The sequence below is a fragment of the Rhinatrema bivittatum genome, chromosome 17 (assembly GCF_901001135.1).
Source record: "Rhinatrema bivittatum chromosome 17, aRhiBiv1.1, whole genome shotgun sequence".
NCBI lineage: Eukaryota > Metazoa > Chordata > Amphibia > Gymnophiona > Rhinatrematidae > Rhinatrema > Rhinatrema bivittatum.
This window is the reverse complement of record NC_042631.1, coordinates 7,347,357-7,372,372: the sequence shown is the minus strand read 5'-3', so window position 1 is coordinate 7,372,372 and position 25,016 is coordinate 7,347,357. Positions and strand designations below refer to the sequence as shown.

At 42.4% G+C, this 25,016-nt stretch overlaps 1 protein-coding gene across 1 annotated transcript in view; it reads left to right on the top strand.

The window, feature by feature from the left end:
- Positions 1-24,765, top strand: part of PDHX (pyruvate dehydrogenase complex component X) — a 69,330-nt gene extending 44,565 nt beyond the window's left edge. Inside the window, exons 7-11 of the mRNA XM_029582245.1 lie at positions 590-737; positions 13,244-13,302; positions 16,476-16,634; positions 22,232-22,296; positions 23,833-24,765. Of these exons, the coding sequence (XP_029438105.1) occupies positions 590-737; positions 13,244-13,302; positions 16,476-16,634; positions 22,232-22,296; positions 23,833-24,097 (696 nt within the window). The 3' untranslated portion in view covers positions 24,098-24,765. The remainder of the gene's footprint in view (positions 1-589; positions 738-13,243; positions 13,303-16,475; positions 16,635-22,231; positions 22,297-23,832) is intronic.
- Positions 24,766-25,016: the final 251 nt, after the last annotated feature.

Here is a 25,016-nt window from a genome sequence, read left to right as displayed (position 1 = left end):
TGTGGTTTGAAGATAGGCAACTTTCCAATTTGTATCCTTACAAGCAGGTAATCTACATCAATGTTTTAGCAGTGTCCCCTTTCATCTTCCTCTCTCTGTCTATGTTCGTTCCCCCTCTCCCACCAAAAAAAAAAAAAATCAATTTTTCCAAATGTTAAAGGTTGGCAAGCATGAAGTATTTTAAGCAGAAGTGAGCATTCGCTTACAGGCTAGCGGTGTGCACTTTGCCAGGGCTCTAGCATTAAGCCTAACCTTGCTGTTGTGTTTCACGGAGGAGCTGGCTTGGGGCTTTCCTATCCCACCTCATCCAGAAAACCTCCAGCTCTTGCATTTATCGTAAGCTGCCTTGGTTAGATTTCAGCACAGTTTTAAACAAAAAAGTAGAATGGAAATAGGAGCAGAGCAATGAAACGACTGTCTGTCTGGTGCAATATGTGCCTCCTAGTCCATGTTGAGAATTGATTGCCCTTGTCTGAGCAGGGGAAACTGAATACTCGGTGATGACATTGGGCCTCGCTACCTTTGTCGATACTAGGCAGTGTTTTCATCCCATATGTGGTATGGAAAATTTTTTTTTGTTTTCCTTCAGGGCACATTCTCTGAGATCCCTGCCAGCAACATTCGAAGAATCATTGCCAAGAGGTTAACAGAATCTAAAACCACAGTACCGCATGCTTATGCTACCACGGATTGTGACCTTGGAGCCGTCTTAACGCTAAGAAAAGAGCTTGCCAAAGGTGTGTGCTGTCTTTTTTTCTCCGCCTATCGTGCACTGTCCCAGACTCTCTCATATAGGGCTGTTGTCTCTTGGCTGCCAAACCTCTTCTAGCTGCTGGTGATGTGGAACACTAAGATATGTTTTCTTTAAAATAAAAAAGAAAGAAAGAAAAGAAAACCTTATGGAGGTTAAGTGCTCTCACTGGGATGATAGGTCTGCAAAACTGCGACAACAAAAGGAGCTCTTGCACACTGGAGGTGAGAGAGAGAGTCCCCTGTACCTTGTCAGTCGTGGCAGGACACAGCCTTTTCTATCCAAATTACCGGATTCGAAAAAAAAGGAAAAAGCAATATCTGTCCTGTTTAAAGAAAAGTCTCCATGCTTTTTTCCTCAAAAATATGGGGCCAATGTGTTAAATTGTGTTAATATCTGCCTTTCATGCATTGTTAATAAGATGCAAATGAGGCACGCATTAACGCAGACAGTAAAGTATGCGTGGTTGTTTTTTGTGTTAATGCATCTGTGTTGCATTTTAATGCACATACATTTTTCACTGCGCTATTAGGTAATGACCGATTTTGCATAATTTTGCATATCATTGCCTAATTAGCATATATTTTCCTTTCATGCTAACAGAAACTAGCTTGCACACATTTACATGATGACGCAGTAAATGATGGCAGAAAAAGACCATTCCTGTTCGTACCCCAGATCAGTCCAGACAAGTGAGGTTTGCATCCCTACCAACAGATGGAGGCAGAGAATGAAAACTTTGAGGCACTGCTACATATCTGAGAGGGCCACCTGCAGTCCCTCGGTATTTCTCCGTCTCCAGCAGATGGTAGAGGTCCAAACCTGCAAGCTGACACACAAAAAAAGGGGGGAGATATAACTAAGTGCCATGTTTTGTCTTTGTGCTGATCCAACCTATCTCCATGTTGCAGTCTCATTTTCAAAGAATTCAGCTCCTGGCTCAATCAAGTATGCATTAATTTAAGCCAGAGGCCAACTTCATTTCTGTTTTTCTGTATTTATAGTGTGTGATAACAGTACGTCATGTATCTCAGTGTTCATTGACAGGATGAGTCAACTGTTTGATAAGAATAAAAAAGCCCCACAGAAATAACAAGCCCCCGATAATATTTGTAGCTGTATTTGACCCCAGGGATTAGACCTCCTGACATCTTCCATATAATCAAACCTTGCTATAAGGCCCAGAATATAAACCGAGTGCTACTTCCATCCAATGACGGGGGTTCTTTTTCAGGCTTAAAGGCTTGCTATGGTTTGACTGAACCTTTTGACTGGAAGATTAATTTAAATGTAAAGATCCATTCTAGAAGGATCTGGAACTGACCGGCACTCCCTGCCCCAACGCATTCTGTCATTGGGTAACAGCCAAAATCCACGTATAGATAAGTGTGTGTGTGCGCAAACAGCCTTACCTTGGGTATATTGCAAGCTTGCTTTTGACAACAAGGGTCTGGCAACTTGTAATTGTATTTTTCATCTCTTTGAATTCCTCTTTGTCCCCATATAATTGTGCAGTGTGTTTTATAGATCAAAGAACTCAGTTTGATATTGTACAAAAAAACAAAGAATCCTTTCTATTTATTCTTTGCTTACCTAAAGCAAAAGGTTATATAAACAATAAGTGTGGCAGAAGTGGTATATGCAATATTGACAAAGTTAACAGATTGGTACAAGTTTCAAAACGTTATTTGTATTTTAAGCAAAGCAACAATACAGGGTATTAAACCTTAGTAGTGTAATTCTGGTGTCCGGTACCTCCTTTATGGAAAATAACCATACTTGAGGTTATACCCAAAACTTTGCATGTATCGTTTTTACGTTCATTGAAACAGCAGATAATAATTAATATCACTCATTTTTATGTGTATGCAAATAAATTCTCTCGGAGGTTAAAAACGCTGGACACCCCCGATGTCCAGATCCTCACAACTTTTACAAAAACAGAGCTTGTGTCGCTTATCTTAGAGCTCATAAGTAGGAACTTTTGGCGTCTTTTTATTCTGTTCTTTTCTTTAAGTTGTGAAAATTGCTCGCCCGACACTGGCAGTGTTTCGATGCAATGCGTCTGCTTCAGGGGCTAGGGAGAGGTAAATAATTAAAAAAATGAATACAACCACTTGAACCAGAAAAAGGCAAAAATAACTATTGAGCATGAATTGCTTCATTCAAATGGCTGCCATCATCTGTCTTTTGCTGGACAGCGTCAGACGCTTTCACAGACACTTTTTTATATGTTTTTTGACCAATCATGTTCTCTTCTTTCACCGGACGTACACTCCTCTCGATCAGTTGTACTAAAGCATCCAAGTGATCTACTTATAAAAAGACATCGGCTAAACCGCACTGAGAGTTTCTTCGTATTGCTGTCTTGATTCACTCACTGCAACCGACCTGCATCTCAGAAAAATGTCATGATTGCCGTTCCTTAATGTTACCTGTGCTCCGGGAAAAATGATCCCAATTGCACCTAATTCTCGACATTTGATACCAGTAAGAAACGCGGTAGAATGTACGTTAAGATCTTTGTCCATAAACTATGCAAAACTCAGTACAACAAACATTCAGTTCTTTACCAGGTCCGTTTCCTAGTCTCATGGACAATGGGGGAGTTAAGCATTTCTATACTCTGAGAGGTTTTTTATTTGCATACACACAAAAATTATAAAAATGAGTGATATTAATTATTATCTGCTGTTTCACTGAAAGTAAAAACGATACATGCAAAGTTTTGGATATAACCTCAAGTATGGTTATTTTCCATAAAGGAGGGTACTGGACACCAGAATTAGACTACTAAGGTTTAATACCTCATACTGTTTTGGTTGTAGGTTGCTGTCTGTGTTTATTATTTGTATTTTAAGAGCAGAGTTTTAAAAATACTTTTTTCTCAAGGAATTGTAATAATAAGGGTTTGAAAAATCTATTCGCCCCTTTGCCAGGGGCAAGCGGGTTTTCTCCTGTGCGTGAGAAGTTATTAACATCTTTCATCTTAATTGAGTCCCGAAAGGAAAACTCTGCTGTGTCTTCAGTTGTTCGGGGCTGGAGAGGAGGGGGAGGATAAAGAGAGATGATTGCCCCTGGGTGGGGGGTGTGCATCACCAGAAGAAAGAAATGCACCCTGCGCTCCTGCCACCCTGATAGTGAGAGAGCAGGAAGGTGGCAGGTGTACACGGCGAGTACCTGCCTTCAGATTGTTGTCATGTGATTTCCTTTCTCCCTTTTCTATTGTTTCACTGTAAACCGATGCGATGTGCATACAAATGTCGGTATATAAACATTAATTAGTAAATGGCGAGTACATCCTGGAGGAATTTCTGGAACTCTGCTATAATAGTGATGAGCTGGAAAACTGACTTTAGAGATGGCTCAATGTATTTGAGTAATTTTAGAGTTGGTGAGTCTGTGGCCGGCTGCAGTCGCAGGTCCACAAACAAATGACAAAATCAAGCCCAACTTTCTTTCTTTCCCATACCGACTCGCCCGGGACTCCTGGCAGGTATTGTGCTGACTGCGTTACGTGGAGAAAACAAGTCGGGTATTTCCTGGCTGTTACCTCTCTAGATCAATCTCAAGGACTTCTGTCTTGTGCATTTTGGGACCAAAATTTGCTTTTTATTTAGTTTTTACCTGCATGAGTCCTCTGGAAGTCTCTGGCTTCCTCTTTCTTTATCCCAGCAGATGAGCCGGAGCAGCGCAAAAAGACTAACGTGGTCTTGAGATGAGACAGAAGGGCTTTAATTAGTCAAAGGCTGTCAGATTTACTATTGCCTGCCTTTGCATTTCTTTAATTTTCGTGCATTACAGATCTGACGGCGGGTAGTTGACTTGGTTAAATTTCCAACATGGGGGTATGTTTAGAGCTTGCCTTGATATGTATTTATAAATTGTAAATTTAGGCACAGATACTATTGAGGGTATCTTTTCTCGTTGAATCAAATACGTACATTTGTACAACTGAGAAGTCACCAGCCACAGAGCAGAGGATCCAAGGCAGGCAAGGGGGGAGGGGTGAGAGGATTCTCAGGGAAGTGTTGGGTTTGTTTTTTCCAGTGTTTATCCAATAAACACCTATTTTATCTTATCTTTTGCAGTGGGGGATATTTATCAGTTAAAACCTGAAATCAGAAGACCTACGGGATTTATTAAACCATGTTGCATAGTTAGCAGAGAAGCCCTAATGCAGTTCAATCGGTTTATTCCACAGCGAGTAGCACTCCAGCAGCAGGGAGGGGAAGAGCATCCTAAAGCCTACCCTTGTTACCGGCTCAGGTGGGCTTTCCTTTCTTCTCTTTGTTGACTTCTTCTGCAATGAATCCGGGTTTCTCTAGGACCAGTGCTGCTGCTGGAACCTGGCATTAATCTTTTCGACCGTTACTCCTACCGTGTGTGTAGCTGTTTCACTTCCCTTTTCTACTCCTTTCTGTGAGCCTGAACAAGTCATTCACTTCCCCCATGCTTAAAACTGGAGGGGACACCACAATCTTCCGAATTCTGTGTCTGTGAATAGTGTTGCAGGAAGAAATATTCATTGTTGCTTCTAACTTTTGCATTCGGATTTGTAAACCAACTAATATTGAGAGAAGGCAAGTTTGCATTTGTTTTTTGCATTGAGAAAGAAACACTCTTACATGTTTGCGTGTAGTTTCATGGTGCCAGTTGTATCAGACACAGATCAAATCCAAAAAGAGAGCTCTTATTCTGTCTCACAATAACAATATCCCCAAAAATAAGCCTTATGGCACCAATTCTACACAAACTCTTAAAAACAAACAGATGTGTCAGCAAGCCAGTAAATTCTCAAAGACTTCCCAGTCCACTCAGTCATTCACTTATTCTGAAATAATTTCATAGCCATTTTTTACATTTTCTGCTTGAGCATCAGGTGCCAGCACTTGGACGCTTTCTCTGCCGGATCCAAGAACCAGCAGCGATAGCTTATGGAAATATAGAGGATAAATATAAGAGCACTTTCTTGTTGAGACAAGTTTATTCTCATGAGAAGGTTTGGATTTTGTTATACAGCGCGAACATTGAATTTTGGACAGTGAAAACCACCAGAACTGAGAATTTCGAAGCGCTGTGCCAGTGCCTTTCACCTTCTTTCAGATACATTTTTTTCTAATAGATTCTTAAGCTTATGCTGTCTAAAAATAAGAACATCTTTTCAATCCTCCAAAAACAGTGTTTTGATTTGCACACACAGGCTTAAAACACTTTTTTTTTTCTTTGGATTTCACCAAAACCATATGATTACATCCAAATGCCATTTAAAAAAAAAAAAAAAAAGATGCACAAAAAATGATCCGAGGAATAGCCGTGTTAGTCTGGTATAGCAAAAATGACAGGTGGCACCTTATAGACTAAACAATGTATTGAAGCATGAGCTTTTCAGGACAGAGCCCACGTCGTCAGATAAAAAACTGAGTGCAGTCTATGGCAGAACTCTGATGCCTTAGATTAAACTAATTTACATGTCAGTGTTTGAAATCTATTTGCTTAAACTAGTTGAGTGATTTTTCTGTTTTGTAAATGTTTCCCTCTTGCCAGGTCCCCCAGATGCTCATGTGTGACAGTAAAAGGATTTTGGTTTCCTAAAAGTGTGATCTTTGCAGCCGAGTTAAGCTGTTTTGTCGCTCTCGCATTCCAACAGTAAAAAGGGTTAGCAGTGTTTAGGATTAGACTTCTTTGCAAGAATGGGCAGTCAAATGGGTGTCCTTGGCTGAGGTTTTTCAAGGTTAAATATTTCAGTGGCTTCCCCATCTAGTTTTCTTATTCTGTACCCAAGAAAGTGCTCCATTTGTAGTGCTGTGCACAGGTGACACATCACAAGGGCATGTGGGGGTAATTATAATTATTATATTTGTGTCGTTCTTCAAGCCCCCAAGCACTTTACATTCACGTTCAGTATCTACTGTAACATTTTATCTACCTGGGAAGGATGAAGGGCATTCTGATGCCCTTACTGCCTAATTTTAAAAGGAACGCACATGCGCCCAAAAACGTGCATATCGGTGCGCGAACAGAGATACTCTGCAATTTTGTGTCGTGCGTGCAAGTACACGCATATCGTTTAAAATACTCCTGTCGCACGTAATTTTTAAGAGGCGGCTCGAGAAAATGTCCCTCGTGCGTTTCCGCTAGGGCTGTAGCGGCTTCCACGCGCGCGTGCAGGCGGATTTTACAACGTGCTCGCGCGAGGGAAAAAAGTTTTCCCAGTTAGTCCACCAGTTTCTCCAGTTGATATCGAGGTCTTCATCCTGCAAGCCTCCCAGTTGACCCCGAACCCTCGCGCTGTGCTGGGAGCCCTAAAACTCGAGATCTGCAGACTTTCTCTCAGCTTTTTTAAAATATGTGCGTAAATCTTGGCCCTGCCTCTCTCGTGCCCCTTATTCTTGACACACACACGGGTATGGCATGCACATACTTCGCGGCTTCTTAAAAGTTCATGTTGCTCGTACGCATCCGCTTTGTGCGAGAAGCACTTTAAAATCTTCCTCTCGGACAGTTAAGATGTAGAAAGTGAAAATATGTCCAGCAGTTCTGTGATCCTCGCAAAAATGATCAAAATCAAATAATCATTGGAGATATCACTTGAAGAGTTCCAGAGTTTTTTATTCCAGCATTTCCAAGTTGCGACAGCATACAGGAGAGCTTCGGACCCCTGACGGGGACTGTGTTTCTCCACAAGAGCTGCATCGGGAGGGACAGGATCCGAATGCACCGCATCCCAGCAGTCTTCAATGAGAAACACTCCATACTCGCACAGAGGAAATGCTATTCGGGGCTGGATATTACAGCAGCGGCGCCCGTGCAGTGGTCCCTCAGAACAGCTAGGACAAGTCAAGCGGCAGGCTGCATAAGGAAACGGGAACGGCAGGACCCCTGGTCTGGCGGAGAATTAAACTTTTTGGTCATCTTTCTTTTTTTCTGAATTATAGTCACACAGGTGGCAACTTGGACAGCACTGTACACATCAGGCTAATGCAGTGATGGGGAACTCCAGTCCCTGAGTGCCGCAAGCAGGCCAGGTTTTCAGAATGTCCACAGTGAATATGCATGTGAGAGATTTGTATAAAATGCAATGTATCCAATTTAATAATCTCAAGATCCATATTCAGCCATTGCGCTGCTCTGCTAGTTAGCTCAATAAACTTATCAAATTAACCAGCTAACTCTGAATGTTGGAGTCTAACTCTGCTCCTCCCCGTTACGTCCATTCCCTCACCCCTGACTCGTCTGGTTAAATACTTATAAGTAACTTAACCGGCCGAGTAGTGCCCGCTGATTCTAGCCGGATATTCAGCGGTGCCACTTAAATGCTGTTTTGAATATCGGCCTCTCCATTTATAGCAAGTAAAGAAGATCTAGACACTATTCCTTGACAGAACTTATTGTCAGATACACTTTTAGGATGCTGTCGTTGGTAGCTAAAAGAAATTACACATCTGATAGAGGTTGCATCCTGCATCCATGTACCAACTGAGTTTTCTTCCTACGCCAGTCCTTTACATAGGGCAGGCAAATGGTTGAAATAACACAAATCTGAATTGCAGCTAATACAGCTTGCAGGTTCTGAATATGCCAAAGCATTGCCGCCTCATTATCAGGTTTATGCCTGTGGAGAGAAGTGCTACCTTAGAGTTTCGGCACTCCTTTCAGTTCAAATATTGCAAGAGTGTTCAAAACATATTTAGGAGCATTGCATAAGCCAACAATAACAGCACTGGTCAATCCACTGTTTCACCTAAATGACCAGCCAGTTTGTGAAAAAATTATGAACTAGATGAGAAGTTTGATTAAGCAAGCAAACTCGGAAAGCGGTGGTCAGTAGTGTCCACGCCAGTGAAAACCGGTGCTAGTGCTAGGCCCAGTCCTCGTCAATGTCTTTATAACGTACATTGTGGAAGGGCCGAGCAGTGAAACGTAGAAGTATCAGATGGGTGATAATTGGGCTTTCCTGGGAGGATCATTTCCAGGCCCCGTGGGAGACTGCAAGTCACAGCTTACATTGTAGTTGGGGAAGATGTGGTAATCTTTTTTCCTTATACTCTGTTATTGTCTTGTATTACAAATACTCTGCTAATTTGATATTTAAGATACTATTACACAACTTTCCTTCTCGAGTACTTTTTTCCTCCTTCAGTCAGGGGAAAAGCACTTTTTTTTTTTCCATACGCCTACATCCTGGTTTGTAAGATAAAATAGAACATTGTCATAGTGAATTAAAAAGGCATTTCTCTCTAATTCCTAATGATCTCCAGGGTAAAGAATGTATTTATTTTATTGCCGTGCCAGCTCATTGAAAGCTGTGATTATAAAAACATTAGCACGGTTGGTGTAGCTCGCTCACCTCCTACAGTGTACGTGGGCTTAAGAGTAGCTCTCTTAGGATATGTTGTTATCTTATGCTTGCTACAGGTCGGAAGTTACTGTACAAAAGATAGCCTGTCCTGTTAGTCTGACTTGACAAGTACCCATTGTTCCTCTTTTTTTTTTATTAACATTAAACATTTATCATCCTAAGAATTCGGAGGATAAATTTATTTGGTGAAAGGAAGCCAATAGATAATATGTGGGATGTATTAAGTTGGCAAAAAAAATAGTATTTGGGGAAACGAATTGAGCGAGCAGATAATAGCCAACAAGAATTTTTTAGGATCACTCAGTCCCTGTTAGGGAGTAGTTGTAAATCAGATGTAGGGATTCCAGAGTCATTGCAGGGAGAACATTTTGTAAATTTTTTTGGGAGGAAAAGATTGAGAAGAGCTGCTTGGTGATAGGGACACTTAATCATGGGGAGGAGCATCTGGAAGACTGTCCTTAGATACTATTTCCGAGACAGAGAAGATGGGGCTAGAAGAGTTTCCTCCACTAGGGGTATTAGGAGGGGTCTGGGCAAAATGTCGGATCCACTACCTGTTGTTTTGACCCATGCCCAGTATTTTTGAGATTTCCCAGAATTGGCTGTTGAGAATTGTTAGTTTCGTTAGAGACTGGGATGATTCTTCCAAGGTTAAAACAGTCAGTTGTGACCACTATATTAAAAAAAAAAAAAAAAAAAAAAAAAAGCCTTACCTTGATAGGGAGTTGTGTGTTAATTACCAGCCTGGGGCTAACAGCCCATTTTTGGCTAAAGTGATCGAGAAGGGTGATTGATGAACCAGTTAACCTCCTATTTGGAGGAGCCTGGGGGATTAGATGCCTGTCAGTCAGGATTTAGGAAAAGGAATGGGTGCTGGATGAGATTTTACACTTGATTCTATTGGACCTCTTGTGTGCTTTTAATTTAATAGGTCATATGCTTTACTGGATAAATGTAGTTTTTCAGGGTCGGGAGGGTGCATTCTTGGTTGGATCTCTTCTTTTCTATCAGAGCGATGATTAGTCATCCGATTTAAGAGAGAATTGGACTGCGGGGTGCCACAAGGTTCCCCACTATCACCTTTATTATACAATTTGGTTTTACAACCGTTAGGTACATTAATTCGATCTTTAGGATTTGTTGAATTTATATACACAGATGATGATCATTTGGGCGGGAAATGACCCAGTTCAAGCAATGGGAATGGATTAATGAAGGTTTGGGGAAGATTCTGAACTGGTTTGACTCTCAAAAGCTGCTATTAAATGTGGCAAAAATGGAGTGGTGGTTATTGGAAGGGGACGACGTGTTGGTTGACAGGGTTGTTGTTGTTTTTTTTTTGTTTTGTTTTAAGTGAGAAACATTCAACTAAGAGTACATATGTCCGAAATTTAGGGATGGTAGTGGAAGATTTGTTTAGTTTGACTTTTGTACGTTTTTTTTCTATTACGCAGAGAGCATTTTTTTAAGTTAAGGGAGCTTAGGAGGCTCAGATCAGTTTTGGATTCTCCGTTTTTAGGGTAATTGTACAAGCTTTGATCTGCCTGTTCTTAGGCTGTTGCAATACATTATTTGTAGGCCTCTCAAAGAAAGATTTACATCTATTGCAAGTAGCTCAAAATATGGCTGCTCGATTGAGTTTTCACTGCCCCAGAAGGATGGCTGCCATATCGTGGTTACGACAACAACTTCATTGGCTGCCTATAAAAAAAAATGAGCACAGTTTAAAATCTTGTCATTAATGTTGGAGTGGGGGCTAGGTATTTATAGAAAGGGATTAAGCGTTACACCCCAGCACATAATTTGTGTTCTCAAAATGACATTCTGTGTGTGGTTTCTCCTAGAAAGGAGACTAGACCGAGTTGTGGAATTCCATCCCATAGGAGACAAGATTAGAATCAAATTACTTAGCTTTTAGGAAGAACATAAAAACATGGCTATTTTAATGTAGCAGGTTATGTGATTTGGGGAACATTTTCCCTACTCTTAGGGATAATGTTTTAGGCTATTTTATATATTTTAATATTTGAATGTTGTACAATTTTTCATTTTATTGTTTTAAATTGTATACCACTTTGGCCAGACTTTGTCTGTTTTAGCTGGTTAAAAGAATAAATAAAATACCAAAAAAATCTTGATAGGAGGCAGCAAAAAGAGAGAGAAAAAGTACATTTGACCATAAGATACATCAATATTACATGGCCTAATTTGCAAGCCTGCATTTTGAATTCCCAGAAAGTATAAAGTTGGGATCCAAGAATGTAAAATGAAACATAATAAGAAAAAAAAGGCAAAGGCTCCAGGAATGCCCTGTGATAAAATAACAGCCAGAAATAATTAGGAAAATCACAAAGAAGCCAATTCCAGTAATTCCTAGGAAGTATCTGAATCAGTGGGAATCCCTGACTATCACTTATGTTACATGACTTGTTAATTTCTCTAGTTGATCTGGATTTAAAAAAATTGTATTACACTCCCTTGAAAGCCAGCCTACATTTAGCAAGAAACCACAAGGAGAAACTAACCCCAGCTTCTGTACCTCTAATCTTATATTTTAAAACTTTCCTTTGGGCCTGGAGATGACTAGAAACATACCAGTCTTTAAAGACAAAAAGGACTTTTCTTTTAACTGAAAAAAAAATTTTCAGGAGAAAATTCCTGTGGAAGGATCTATTGTCCGCTTCACCTTTTGGCCTAAAAGTATCGTTGTGAGCTGCTTAGACTATCTATCCAGTCCTCCCAGCTCTGTGCCTCTCACTTCCTCCCAGTGGCCATCTTGTTTCCTGCCTAAACATGTATTTATACTCCGGCCTTTCCTCAGTCAGTTGCCAGAGTCGGCACAGCGACTGAAACAATGGTGCCCACCGCTGATTGGATGACAAAATTATCCGTTGGACCTCCAAGAGAAACAGGAGCCAAGAGAGAGATTTCTGTTACCCCCATAAAGCATCTGGCAAAAAGCAGGTGTTGGGGCAGCTAGCCGCACCAGTGCAGTCGCATCATTGCCTCCTTGGATCCTCTTATTCCTCCAATCTTTTTGTCTCTTTTACTGACTTAGATTCATATTTTTTTAGTATGAAATTTCTATTTATTAGCTTATAAATAATTTTCAGTGTACGCTATCAACAGTAGATAAGAGAGGGAAACATGAAACACTGCATAACACATCAAGTAATAACGCAGCGGCGTGGCTGCTAGAGCCAGAACGCCATGAGCAGGACCAACCAAGGTCGTAGGAATCCCTTCCCAAAGAGCTTGCACTCTAATTCTTCTCATACTTTATGCCATTTTATGCGTAACCTTTCTTACAATAATTTATAAGGAGGTCTGCCTTCCTTCTAGCCCAGCAAGAAATGATGAGACTGTTGTTTAAACTATAGAGTAACCATGTGGCAGCTCACCACTTGGATACCGTGCACATCTGGCGAGGCTCTGTGTCGTCTTGCTTAAGCCTCGCGACGTAGCTCGCTCGCACGCGATCGCAAAGGTACGACGTCCTCATCCACGTATCTTGAGCATGCAGATCTTGACGGGAATGAGCCAGTGGCAAGGCGCCGTTCCCGGTGCTGTAGGGTGTCGCAGAGCAGATGTTCTGCGCTCAGAACGAAATAAAAGCCTTTCCTCTCAAAGAGGAGAGTGAGCAAGACCTCTGCTGCTCTCTGCAGTCATAAAAGGTGACGAGGGCTCGCAGTCCGCCTGTAATTTAACTGCGTGAATAATGTGGACACAAAGAAACAAGCCAGATATCCGTGGCACGTCCGACAGGCTCCCTTCGGATTACGCTGTCTAGCATTGTGCTCCCATCTTGCTCTGTTGCTTTGATGCCTTCTCAGCTGCATTTTCTTTTTCTAAGTAACAAAAGCAGCGCTGCACAATCTTTCCGGGCAGGACAAATAGCCCCCATGTCCTCCCTAAATATATTATAAATCACTCCGTGACAGCTCATTTACCAGGCTTGCCAGCTCCACTTCTCAAGTGCATTTTCATTGTCTGCAGAAATGGTCAGTGTGGGGCAGTGAATAAGTAAATTTGCTGGGGGACTCAGTTTTGTACAATTCCACAGTGATGACATCAGGTCCTAAAGGACATTTTTTTTTTTTTTAAATATGTTTGTTCTTTTTCTCTTGCAGATGATATTAAAGTTTCAGTAAATGATTTCATCATCAAAGCAACAGCTGTGACACTGAAAGTAAGTGGCGTATTGACCTTCCAGCTGCATGAATACATTTCTCTCTTTATTTGAAGTTATTTTGGAATGAGGAGGATTAACGGTGTCTGCGTGCAGTGGTGCCAGCTATGAAGTCTGATGCAACGATCTTGAGTGATGCCTGGCTTCTCCGGCTGCACTGTATGTGAGGGGAAGGGGGGAGAGAGACTGTGAGGGAATGGTGGGGGTAAGGGGGGGGTTTACAAGATGTGGTCAGCCACCCTGTGAACAGCTGCCCTCCCAGGAGTATTCCTTGTCGCTTAACTGAGCAACCCGACTAATCCAGCCAAGGGGAAATCGACTGCTCTTCTAGTTCCCAGTTCTAGGTTGCTATGGAGCAGTGCAGATAAACACTGTAAAAATGAAGCACATTTTGTGCAGGTGAGGGTTTGTTTTTTTTTTAATGTAGTTGCTAAATATTGTCCCCGACTTGAGGCAGATATGGGCACACAGCGGAAGACATGCTGGTTCCAGGTGTGTGTTGGGTAAGGGCATTTGCGTTGTAAGGGCGGGTGCGAACTTCTCCAGAACAGAGACCTGCGTGGTCTGACATGTTCAAATATTTATTCTAAACACCCCCCCCCCCCCCCCCACAATTAGACAAGCCTATATTCAGTGCTCAAAAGAGTCCTAGCGTGCATTTTTGTCCCACTACTTTTCTGGCTGCTGAAACCCCATATGGGCTCGAGAATCATTGTGTAATGTTGGAAGTAAGCCCAGCCCTGAGAAAAGAAACAGAGCTGCTGCAACGCTGATATTCTTTATACAGAAATATAGATATAGCTAGATCTACATCTCTCTCTATATGTATCTGCAAAGTGTGATGTCGTCAGCCTTCTGATAGTTTGTGATTTATTCTTAAAACTAGCTAGTTTTTTTCAAAATATCAACTTGGCTCGGTTGCTACCTCTTTTGGCCTTAGGTTTTGTTCTGTCTTTCTCTTCTAATATCTTTTCTTTGTTAAGCTTTTACATCCCATTGGAACAAGTTTTATCATGGCCATGCCTTCTACCTCTTTGATGGGCGTCTTTCCCAAGGGCCACTCTGCAGTTGCTGTCTCTGCTTTCGTGCTTTACCTGAATCGGCACGAGCAAAGAAAACCCAATATAGGTGGAAACAAACGTAATCAAAATGTGAAAAATCTACCAGAGAACATGGGCGAGAATAGTCTCAAACACCCACCACTAGTGGAAATTAATGGCCATCATGTTCACGAGACACTGGTCGCTCTCATTGAAAGTGTGTGCGAGGTCTTAAAACAGACACTGTCTTTAGTATAATCATCGGTCATATAATTGTCCAGTTAGTAAACTTTTTTTTAATTTAAAGTTAGATTGTATTCCGTCTTTGGCCATAATTAGCAAAAGTTCTGAAGGTACTGGTCATTCAAAACTCAGTGATCAGATGTCCTCATCTGGAAATTAACAATACATTTTTTGTTCAGTCTGCTGCATTGATTTGATGATAGTGGGGAGAGATCATTGGATAATCAACTCCTATTGCACGCAGGTAGATAAAGCAGTGTATTTTCATTTTGTTTGTTGCGCTGCATTGGATTTAAACTTCTGACAGCGGTAGAGCTTTCAATGGGATATGCCCTTAGGACAAATAATGTGAGAGAGAGAGAGAGAGAGAGAGTGGTGACGCATGTACATGTGGACTGTTGTGGGTGGGCTGACAAGAGATGTTCCAGGTAAGATGGTAGGACAATAGTAGGAAAGTGTGGTTTGCATAGAAATAACGCTGTCTCGTTAGCTGTACCTGCAAGTCATGATGTAGGCTGCTTATAAAACTCCCTATATTGGTAGCAGATGATGTTATAATTAATGTATTTCACAATATACGGTACAACCAATATAACGCTAAAAGCTGGCAATTAGGATTCATGAAACCCAGACAGAGATCACAATTTTTCAAGTCCTGCTCTTGTACAGTAAATTGTTGATAAAATATCTGTGCCCATAGCGTGGATGTTTACTAGAAACCTTATGAGGAAAACCACATGGCCATGAGAAAACCGTTCCTTTCAGCCAAGAAATGTGGTGATTTTGTCTTGTTAGCTCTAAAATTACTTAGTAGCTAAGGTTTGTGTCCGTCCCTTTACGAGAACATTCTCCAGCATCCTCTTGCACTGGTGCACACACTGCTGTATTTCTATTGTTCATTCTCCCGGTTCGTCTGATGTCTTTCTGTGCCTTGGACAGCTCATTGGTATCACTCGGGAACCAAAATTTCAGAACCATATAACCTCGCTTTCTTCCTTAAACTGTGACCAACTCTGGCTGATCCTTTTCCGCTAGGTGACCAGTCCTTGCTCATTTTAATGTACAGTTACATTTTTGGTTAAAACAATGACTATTGCTAATGCTCTGCCCCTCCAAGAAATACATCCTGTCCTTTGCATTTCAGTAGACATGTAGGGGTGTTTGGGGGTTTTTTTAAACACACAAATTTTAAATCAGATATGTGCAGAAGTTATACCGACTTCCAAAGGGAAAACACGCATATACTTTCCCTTTCATTATCCCACCAAAACCACCCACACGCGTTTACCCCTGCTAATTTATGCGCAGAATTTTTCCAGGAAAATTCCTAAAATATGCAGGTAAGTGCAAACCCCTTCTCGGCTCCAACCCCCAAGAGTGCCTCTGCTCACCATGGGTATAATTCTGCATGCACAGGTCCGGTGGGCAAGCACTGTTTTATCCACCGAGAGGCTTTGGCACATCATCCTCCCTAGATCTAGTGCTTCGTTATTTATTTATTTACTTGTCTGTTTTACTCTCAAAATAACTTTCCAGTGCCTTAAATCTTTTTGCTTGTTTCCTCTGTATCATTAGGTTTCTGCAATCAGCTTTCCATGTTTGCTAACAAATCTGCTGTGATTAGTAAACAAGAAATTGCCAGTCTATGAATTATATCCTATGGCTAACGTTCTTTGTCATTCATGGCTCTGCCAATAACAGATGTAACCTTGTTTTTCTCCCTCAGCTTAAGTGTAGCAGTGCATTCCATGGATTGGTTAATTATCTTAATGAGGATAGACTATGTAACAACCATTTTTTTTTTTTTTTTACAATCTTCTTCCTGCTGCTTCTTAACAACCGCTGGGTCACTGCTTTTGGTTTATTTCTTTGTTTTGGTTTTTCCTCCAGCAAATGCCAGATGTGAATGTGACCTGGGATGGAGAGGGCCCCAGGCAGCTGCACTCAATAGACATCTCGATAGCTGTGGCAACGGAGCGAGGCCTCATCACCCCGGTCCTTAGAGACGCTGCGGACAAGGGAGTGCGGGAAATCTCCTCCTTGGCGAAGGTGGGTCAGAGGATTTGGGGGGGGTGTGGATTTAATTACTCACCTCTTCCAAGCCCCCATGCTCAGTGCGAGTCACAAATTCGGGTGCAGTTAGTGAGTCCCTGTCCCAGAGAGCTTACAGTCTAAATTTGTGAGTGGAACAGTGAACGGTGATGTGACCTGAGTGTCGGTGGGAGCAGCAGGATTTGAAGCCTGGCTCCACTGCTCTAACTTTTGGGCCACAAAGGTGAACCTCTCTGCCTGTCTTTATTATCGCTCTCCACAATCTGAACGTGTAAAGTCACGTGAGGGTAGTCCCAGAGCCTCCAGGTACAGTGGCTTTATCACCGGAGGGATGCCGGCACTAGTGTTGCACATTTATATCTGTGTTTTCACCAGATGCTTAGCACATTTTGGTCAAGTCACTTTTGTGTGTGCGTGTGTGTCACTGATAAGTATCTGCGATTTTTTTTTTTTTTTTCAAAACTGCTGTAGCAGACATTCCTTTCCAAATTCATGTGTGTGCGCCTCATGGCCTGGCTGCCGCCTCCACAGCTGCAGGAGTCGTCCTGGAGCACGGGGCCTCTTTGCCAATTTCACGGGGAAAACTAAAGGAAATCCCTGCATGAAAAGCAGTTCTTGCTGTGTCCTTTAGAATTCGTCTTTTGATTCTAGCAGAAGAAGGCCTGGCCTGCTTTCCTTTTCCCTCAGTCACGCGTGCAGAGAAGGGGCAGGAAAGTCTGTGGCCAGGGTTTTAGTGATGCACTGCTGAAGGGGCTGACGGGTTTCTGTTCACAAACTGCCGTTTTGGAAACTTTGCATCTGGCCGTATGGTAAGAAATGTTTGACCGTCGCTGTTGCATTTCCATGGCAACCAAACTCCTAAACATTTTGCTGCTGTAAGCAGATATGCAAATGAGGCACATTAAACCTTCCGAGGAAGCCACGGCACAGGATTGTAGCAGCATCAGATTTTGATGTTGCGGGGGATTTATTCCCACCAGGTCCTTGTACAAATTAGAGCAGATATTGCTACGACATTTACTAAAGAGAACAAATTATGTTTAACTCTGGAATCTGCAGGTGTGGCGCTCTCTGAGCTGTGTAATGGGAGCTTCCTCGCCGGATAAGTTCTGAATTACCTGGATTTCTTGGCTGCCTGTCGCCTGGAGCAGATTCTGACTGCATAAAGAGAGAAGCTCTTGGTTCTCTTCTAATCTGCTAGAGCCGAGGTTCCCAAACCAGTTCCTGGGAGACCCCCCCCAGTCAGTCAGGATATCCGCAATAAATGTGGATGACACAAAATTTGCATGCTGTGGAGGCAGTGCTTGCAAATCTGTCTTATGCAGCTTCATCGTGCATATCCTGAAACCTCGACTGGTTGGCGGTCCTCCAAGACAGGTTTGTGCTCGAGTTAGCGCCCTTGCTTCCTGTGAACTCCAGAGTACAGTGGGTTAGCAGTCGTGTTCAGTGCAGGCGTGGAGATCAGAAGGTGGGACCCTGCCATGTCAGTGTAAATGTGAGTGGCACTTGCAGGATAGTCCGCTGCATGGTATTGTCTCCGTCACAGGTCCTTTGGATCGGATTTAAAAAAAAAAAAAAAACAGACAAGATGAGCAACAAATAAATGCCTTTATAGACAGAAAATAGGTGTCGAGAAAAAAGCAGATAAGTGGGTACAGAATTGCTTACACTGGGTTCTTAAAAATGTATTTTTTATTGGGCCTGATTACTGCTATAATAATGACCCATGTGTAATCTGTAAATGTTCAAGACCCAGAACAGGTTGCTTGGTTTACCCTCTCCAGCTTCATAAGCAATGCCAGCCACGTCGCATACAGTTTTGATCTGTTGTGCGCTGGCTGCCTCTTCCCCCCTCCCTTTCCTGGGAGGGGTTTGCTAGCTGCACACGTCTCGTCTTGCCCCACCCAGTCTTCTCTCAGGTCTTTAATGGATAATGTGAACACATGCTGCTGACTCACATGACTTGCAGCGTTGCTTCCGACGTCCCCAGGCTTGACGTGACTCGACATGTGTGACAAAATGCCATGTGGCACGTTGCACTGATGGATCAATTCACAGGACTTTGTTTTAGTACCCGAATCCTAGGGACAGCCTGTCAAAGGTAATAGTACAATACTTATTTGTCACTTACAAAAACCATAGCAGTCTACAAGTTACATGCATAATTTAAAACAAAATCAAAGAAAAATACAAGTCATAGTCTTCAAACAGATCTCTTAAAATGTCTAATCGATAAGATGTAAGAAGAGAGAGTGCAGTGTGCTAGGAGCTGTATTGCTCCTCCGCAAAACTGGATTTTTGACAGGTTCTGATGCGCTGTAGTGGATCAACATAAGAATTATCCAAAGAGGTGGTTCTACATGAGATTTCGAGACCACATTAGGAACCTGTGCGGTCTTGAAAACTCATGGACAATACCACTTCTGGATAACTCTTTAGTTGTTTGCATAGAAAAGATCACAGCCTGCAGAGAATCCAAGAAAAAAAGGCAACTACTTTATCCGTAATTCTTAAATCAGAAACCTGCCGCTGACACTGGACGTGTTCATTTTTACATGCCATGGCAAGCCTGGTTCCTTCTGCTAATGTGAATACCTTTCGTAACATCTTAGTAGTTCTTCTATGGGGCTTTTAAAAATAAAATAGTTCTCCAAGTGCCAGAGAATACGACATGTTTGTTGTCAATGGTTTTCCCATGCTTGCTGACTGTTTGTTCTTTTGCAATTTTCATTATGTTGTTGCTAAAATGAAATAATTCGACAACATTGCCTTGCTTGTTCAAACGTTCACACCATCAAAGCCTGTTTTTGTAATAAAAGTCCTCATTTCATCAGGACATAACAGCTTTTCTGAGGAGCATTTTCACCATTGATCTGTTAGGAAACCAAAAAAGATGCAAATTGCATACATCTGTCCACTAATCCAGCAAAGAGTTTAAAAGCAGTTACCTCCAGAGTTAATGATTAGTACCTTAGTGGTAACGCTAATTAAGCCTAGATTGAGGAGAGCTTTAATATACTGGGCATTTGCCACAGAGGAGGAAGGGGACTCTGAGATGGTCATAGAGGCCACCATGCAATGCAGTGTGTTTGGGATAGGTTAGGGATGGTATTTTCCTGACCATCCCTTGCCTTCCCGTGGTCCCCTCCCAATCCGTTACCTGTGGTAGTTCAGCTTTCTGCAGTTTTAGTGTCTGGCTGGGCCATTTGCTTCTTATCGTCCGTCGTCTAATGCTACTACACAAGAAATGTCCACTGATTGGGATCTGAAGTATGAGGCGCTCCTGTACCCACCCCATTGCCTCCGTCACCTGCTCTCTCACTGAATAATAATACTAATGTGATAGCTAAACTTGTAAAATGGTTTGAGGTCTGCATTTGCTAGAGAGAGAGAATTGATTTCGGTGGGTGGTTAAACCTGGCTTTATGGTAGTAAAACCCGCTGCTGCCGCCGCCATCCCTTAAGCTGTAGCAATTGACAGTGTTGTGAAAAAGCCAGAGATTTGTTCGCAGTAAATGGAAGAGCGAGAACATTAGCCATAGTTTCCCTAAACTGCCCTAAAGCAAATGGCCGTGAATGACTAAATCTCGGGTTTTGACATTGGTTCCTTTGCAAACTTATTAAAGCCACTATAATAAGTAGTAGAGCAGAGTATAAACGGTGAGAGTTTCTTAAAGAGGAGATGATGATGATGACCTTGTTTGGACTTCTTTAGTACTACTTTTTTGCTGTTGCTGTTCATCACATCCACACCTAAGCACAGCCCTTCCATACTCGAAGCATAACTCTCTCTTGCTAGTCTGTCTTCAGGATTCATCAGAATCCAGACAGAACATGAAAGTTTCATCCCTCAGGGATCATCAAAATTCCTGTCTTTCCAGCAGTGGGAACTTTTGATAGAGAGAGAGAGGGTGGCAGGAGCCGTAGAGCTGTGACACCTTGAATCGCACATTCCAGTCACGCCTCTGTCACATACTGTTGGGCGATGGCTAGGACACCAAACTTCTTTGAGTTCAGACAGAGGTGTGGGGCCACGTTCACGCTGACAGCTCAGGAAAACCAATACAAGTTAGACATAAGATGGATCGTGATGATGTACGAGCTGTTTGTATTGTTCACCCGCAGCTCCTTAACACCTTTCTTTGGGCTCTGCCATGTCATGACCACAGTCCTGCCATGGCTGAAGGTGGGTCATGAGAATTTGCTAGGGTTGCCACAGTATCAAATTTATAATTTTTTATTTTTTTTTTCCTAGTTCAGCACGTCTAACTTTTCAGACATAAGATATGAAACTGCAGCCTGTCAGGCTAGGATGAAACTAAATTTGTCTTTTAAACACAATTAAGAGATGTAAGAGAGATAATTATCATCAGTAATCAACTTTTAAAAGTGAGAGCACTGATTTGAATCAGAATCTCAAAAGTTTACAGCGTTAAGAAAACTCAGTCCAGCAATCCTTTTATAAGGAGATTTTCTGTAGAGAATCATCCTTAATACTAAGACAGGAATGAGGCAGTGTGATGACGTTCCACGTGCATGCCACAGAAAGGGAGAGGCAATTCAGTGGCAGTGACTGCAGGAAGTTCTCATCCACCTTATTATTTATTTCTGTTGTTCTGAGGGCATTTTCAGTAAGCAGGTTTTGCTGGAGTTCCAGAGATGTAAAAAAATAGAGCTCACTCTAGAAATTACAGCTTTTCTTTTCTTTTTTTGGCTTGAGAGTGGTGGTTGTATTTATTTATTTATTTATTTATTTATTTATTTAGGATTTTTATATTACCGACCTTCTCAATACAAGTATCAAATCAGGTCGGTTTCCAAAGAACAAAACTGTCGCAGTTAAGGCTTTACAATAAACAGAGTTTCTGAACATAGGAACATCAATAAATATTACATAGACAACAGTAACTCATCAAAATAACGTGGATAAATATAGGGAATGGCTAAATAGGGGTAGTGTAACTTGGGATATACAGTTAATGGAAAAATGTGTATATGGGTAAATGTATGTACTCGGGTGGCTGCGTGGGGAGGGCTCAATTATCCTACTGCCTCTTCACAATTGCTACTTGTTAATTTGGTACCTGCAAAACTGTATCAGTTCTTGGCAGGGAGAAGACGTCCATCACGCATAGAGCACTCAGACTGTGCTAATGCTTTAATGTACTGCTGTGTGCTGCGTGAGTTTAGATAGCGTAATAACTGGGGTTGGTTCTCAGCCTGACTCCATCATAGCCCTGGGCTGTCATCGGTGTGTTTTAACCCTTATAGGCTCCTATGTACTGTACTGCAGTTGTGTGAGGTATCTCAGAACCATGCATGCACACCTTCACCTTCCCTGGGTGCTGAAACCTCTGGTCCACGCGTACAGACCACAGCACATTCCACATATTTTAATGAGATAATGCAAATAAGGAGGTGAAATCAGAAAGGAGTAATAGCCTACGCTGCCACAGAACTACAGAATGGGCTGGGCAGCATTTAGGTGTCTGTCTTTATCAGAAGTGTTCCCACGTCGTTTGCAAAGCGTTGTTCGTTGGCGTTCATCTCCAAAGCGATGATGTTCAATAACTTGATCTTGGCTCTCCCTATAGGCTCTGGCAAAGAAGGCAAGAGATGGAAAACTGTTACCTGAAGAATATCAAGGTGGATCTTTCAGGTAACTGAAACAGTCAATCAGTGAAATGAGAGAACCAGCCCGGTGCCTCAGTGCCAGACTCGGGTTCAATTCCTGTGCCAGGCACCCGATCCTGAGGAAGCTGCAGAGGGGAAAGGGGAGGCCTGGCCATCCTATGTGAGACCCAGTGGAAGGGTCCACGGCTTACAACTCTGGCCAAGAACCGCTGCTGCGATGGTGTCAGGTTGAGTTTGAAAAGAGAGAAAACTAACCAGGTAGCAGACGCTGCATTTGTACTGCTTGCCCACAGGAGCAGGCGTAAACTGCAAGGCCAAAATAATAAATGAATTGAAATAATTGCTGCCTTTTCTGCAGAGTGATGTGAGCACCGGATGAGATAAAATGCTCTGTGAAACAGCACAATCAGCTCTGCTGTCTGTTTTCTAATTAAAAGGCATCCGACAGTTTGACAGTACTGAGCGGGGATTGTGTGCGCCTTTGTCATCCTCCGAGCTTTAGTGCTCTATTATATTATTTTTCTTAATGCACCCAGTGGAATAAACAAACAAGAAGTCTGTGCACACTCACATTAATTCTTGTCTCATTTTTACAACTCGGAAGTGATGCTTTTTTTCTTTATGGACCCTCCTCTTTTTATTTTCAATGTGTTATTTATATTCTGCTGTTCAGACCCTTCAGAGCAGGTTACATTCAGGGCTTGCAGTCTAAATGTTGTACCTGAGGCAGTGGAGGATGAAGGGACCCACCCAAGGTGGCATTGGGATTTGAGCCTTGGCTTCTCTGGTTCGTAGCCCCCTGCTCTAACCACTAGGCTCCTGCTCCATTCCTCCATCCCCTGTTAAAAATGGAGATGAGGTGGATGGGTGCTGCGCCGCCGTTTGGCAGAGGCCGACACGTGAAAGGATGAAGTAGAATAGCAGCGAAGCGATCCTGCGGCCAGTCTTCAGTCGGGCATCTAACTGGCACTCTCTGTGTCCACTTTTTAGCTTGCACAGGTCCAGCTGGTTAACACAGAGTTACTTGCATTCATTATGTGGATAAAAAGATGCGTGCACGCTTGCACTATGCAGAATGTACACAGGTGAACATTAAAGTACATGCTTAGCCATCAACCACACCTCACAAAATGCCTCCTGGGAAGGCCTTGTAACGCAGCTAAAAGGGCGCATGCTGTGAAAATACTTATTTATCTATTTATTTAAATGTTTTATATACTCATTGCTTTTAGCGGGCTGGACATCCACTTAAGCCGTTCCACCTACATAACCCCTGATGTTACGCGCATAGTTCCCCACTGAGTACTTTTGGGTATCGCTGCAGCGTCTGCAGTAACAGAATTAAAGCAGCTCCCTGAGACGGGGGGGACGACTCCAGAGCCGACAACATTGAAATTCTCTCCAAGTGTAGCACTGTTAAAACGGGACGGGAAGCAGAGTGCCAGTCTGAGGCAGGCCTTTGCAGAAGGAAAGAACCTGTCAGTCGGAGCAGACGACTTTGAAGTTAATGTTCTAAGTAGTAAAAAAAAAAAAAAAAAGTAAAAACTCTTTTCTTTTGCAGCATCTCCAATCTGGGAATGTTCGGTATTAATAGCTTCAGTGCCGTGATCAACCCGCCGCAGGCTTGCATCCTGGCTGTGGGACAGGCGCGGACGGAGCTCCGGCTCGCGGAGGGCGGCGAAGGGGAGCCCGTGCTGCAGCGGCACCAGCTCATGCAGGTCACGCTCTCGAGCGACAGCAGGGTCGTAGACGACGAGCTGGCCTCCAAGTTTCTAGAAAAGTTTAGAGCGAACTTGGAGAACCCTGTTCAGTTTGCCTTGTATTAAGGTGCAGGAATGGTCCGTGTTTGTAAGATGTTGTTGTACGAGAGCCTGTTACAAATGATAGCAGAAGGAAATTATACATATTTAGCACAAGGCCAACATAAAATATTTATTTGTATTGATTTGGAAACTTGACCCCTCCCCTCCTTCGTAATCTTTTGGCTACTGCCAGTATTTTCAGGGTTTGGACTGTACAGTTGAAATTGTTTCAAACTAAGCAGTTAAACGTGTCATTAAGAACTTTGTAATTATAAATAACTGCATACTACAACTTTACTTACCGTTTAAAAATGTGTATTTATGGAGAAATGTAAAAATACTTTGCAAAGCTTAGTGTATATAATACAAGCCTCACTGTTTGAGTGTCGAGACTATTATGAGAGCCTTAAAGATGTTCAATAAACCCAATTAAAAAAAACAACAAACAACCCTCCAAGTGGATGAGCACCTTTTCTATGCTGCTCAGGCAGCTCCTTGTGATGTGTAGCACCAGTTGCCTCCGTGTGACCGCGAGGGCAATGTTTTCATAGCCTCAGCAGTACCAGGCTGCAGGAGTCAGCCAGTTTTATTTATTTATCATTATTCGTAAATAGGGTCGGTGCCGCACATCTCTCTCTGCATCTTTGTGAAACTTTAAATCAATGTGCAATGGGAGTGTGGGGATGGAGAATGAGTTACACAAGTCTTGCTCCGGATTTGTTCATGACAATATCCCCAGTATTTTTCCCGTACTGGAAGAAACTGAAATCCATGTTTGCAGTGGTGCAAACCTGTGATAGATCTCCCAGCCACCATATTATATGCATGGTGGAAAAATGCTGCAGGTGCTCTATTTCCAGGTGTCTTCCTCCATTACCGGAGTTCCTAGGGTTCCTGATGGCTTTTAGGAAAGGGCAACCCGGAAGATCCCTTTTAGAGATGT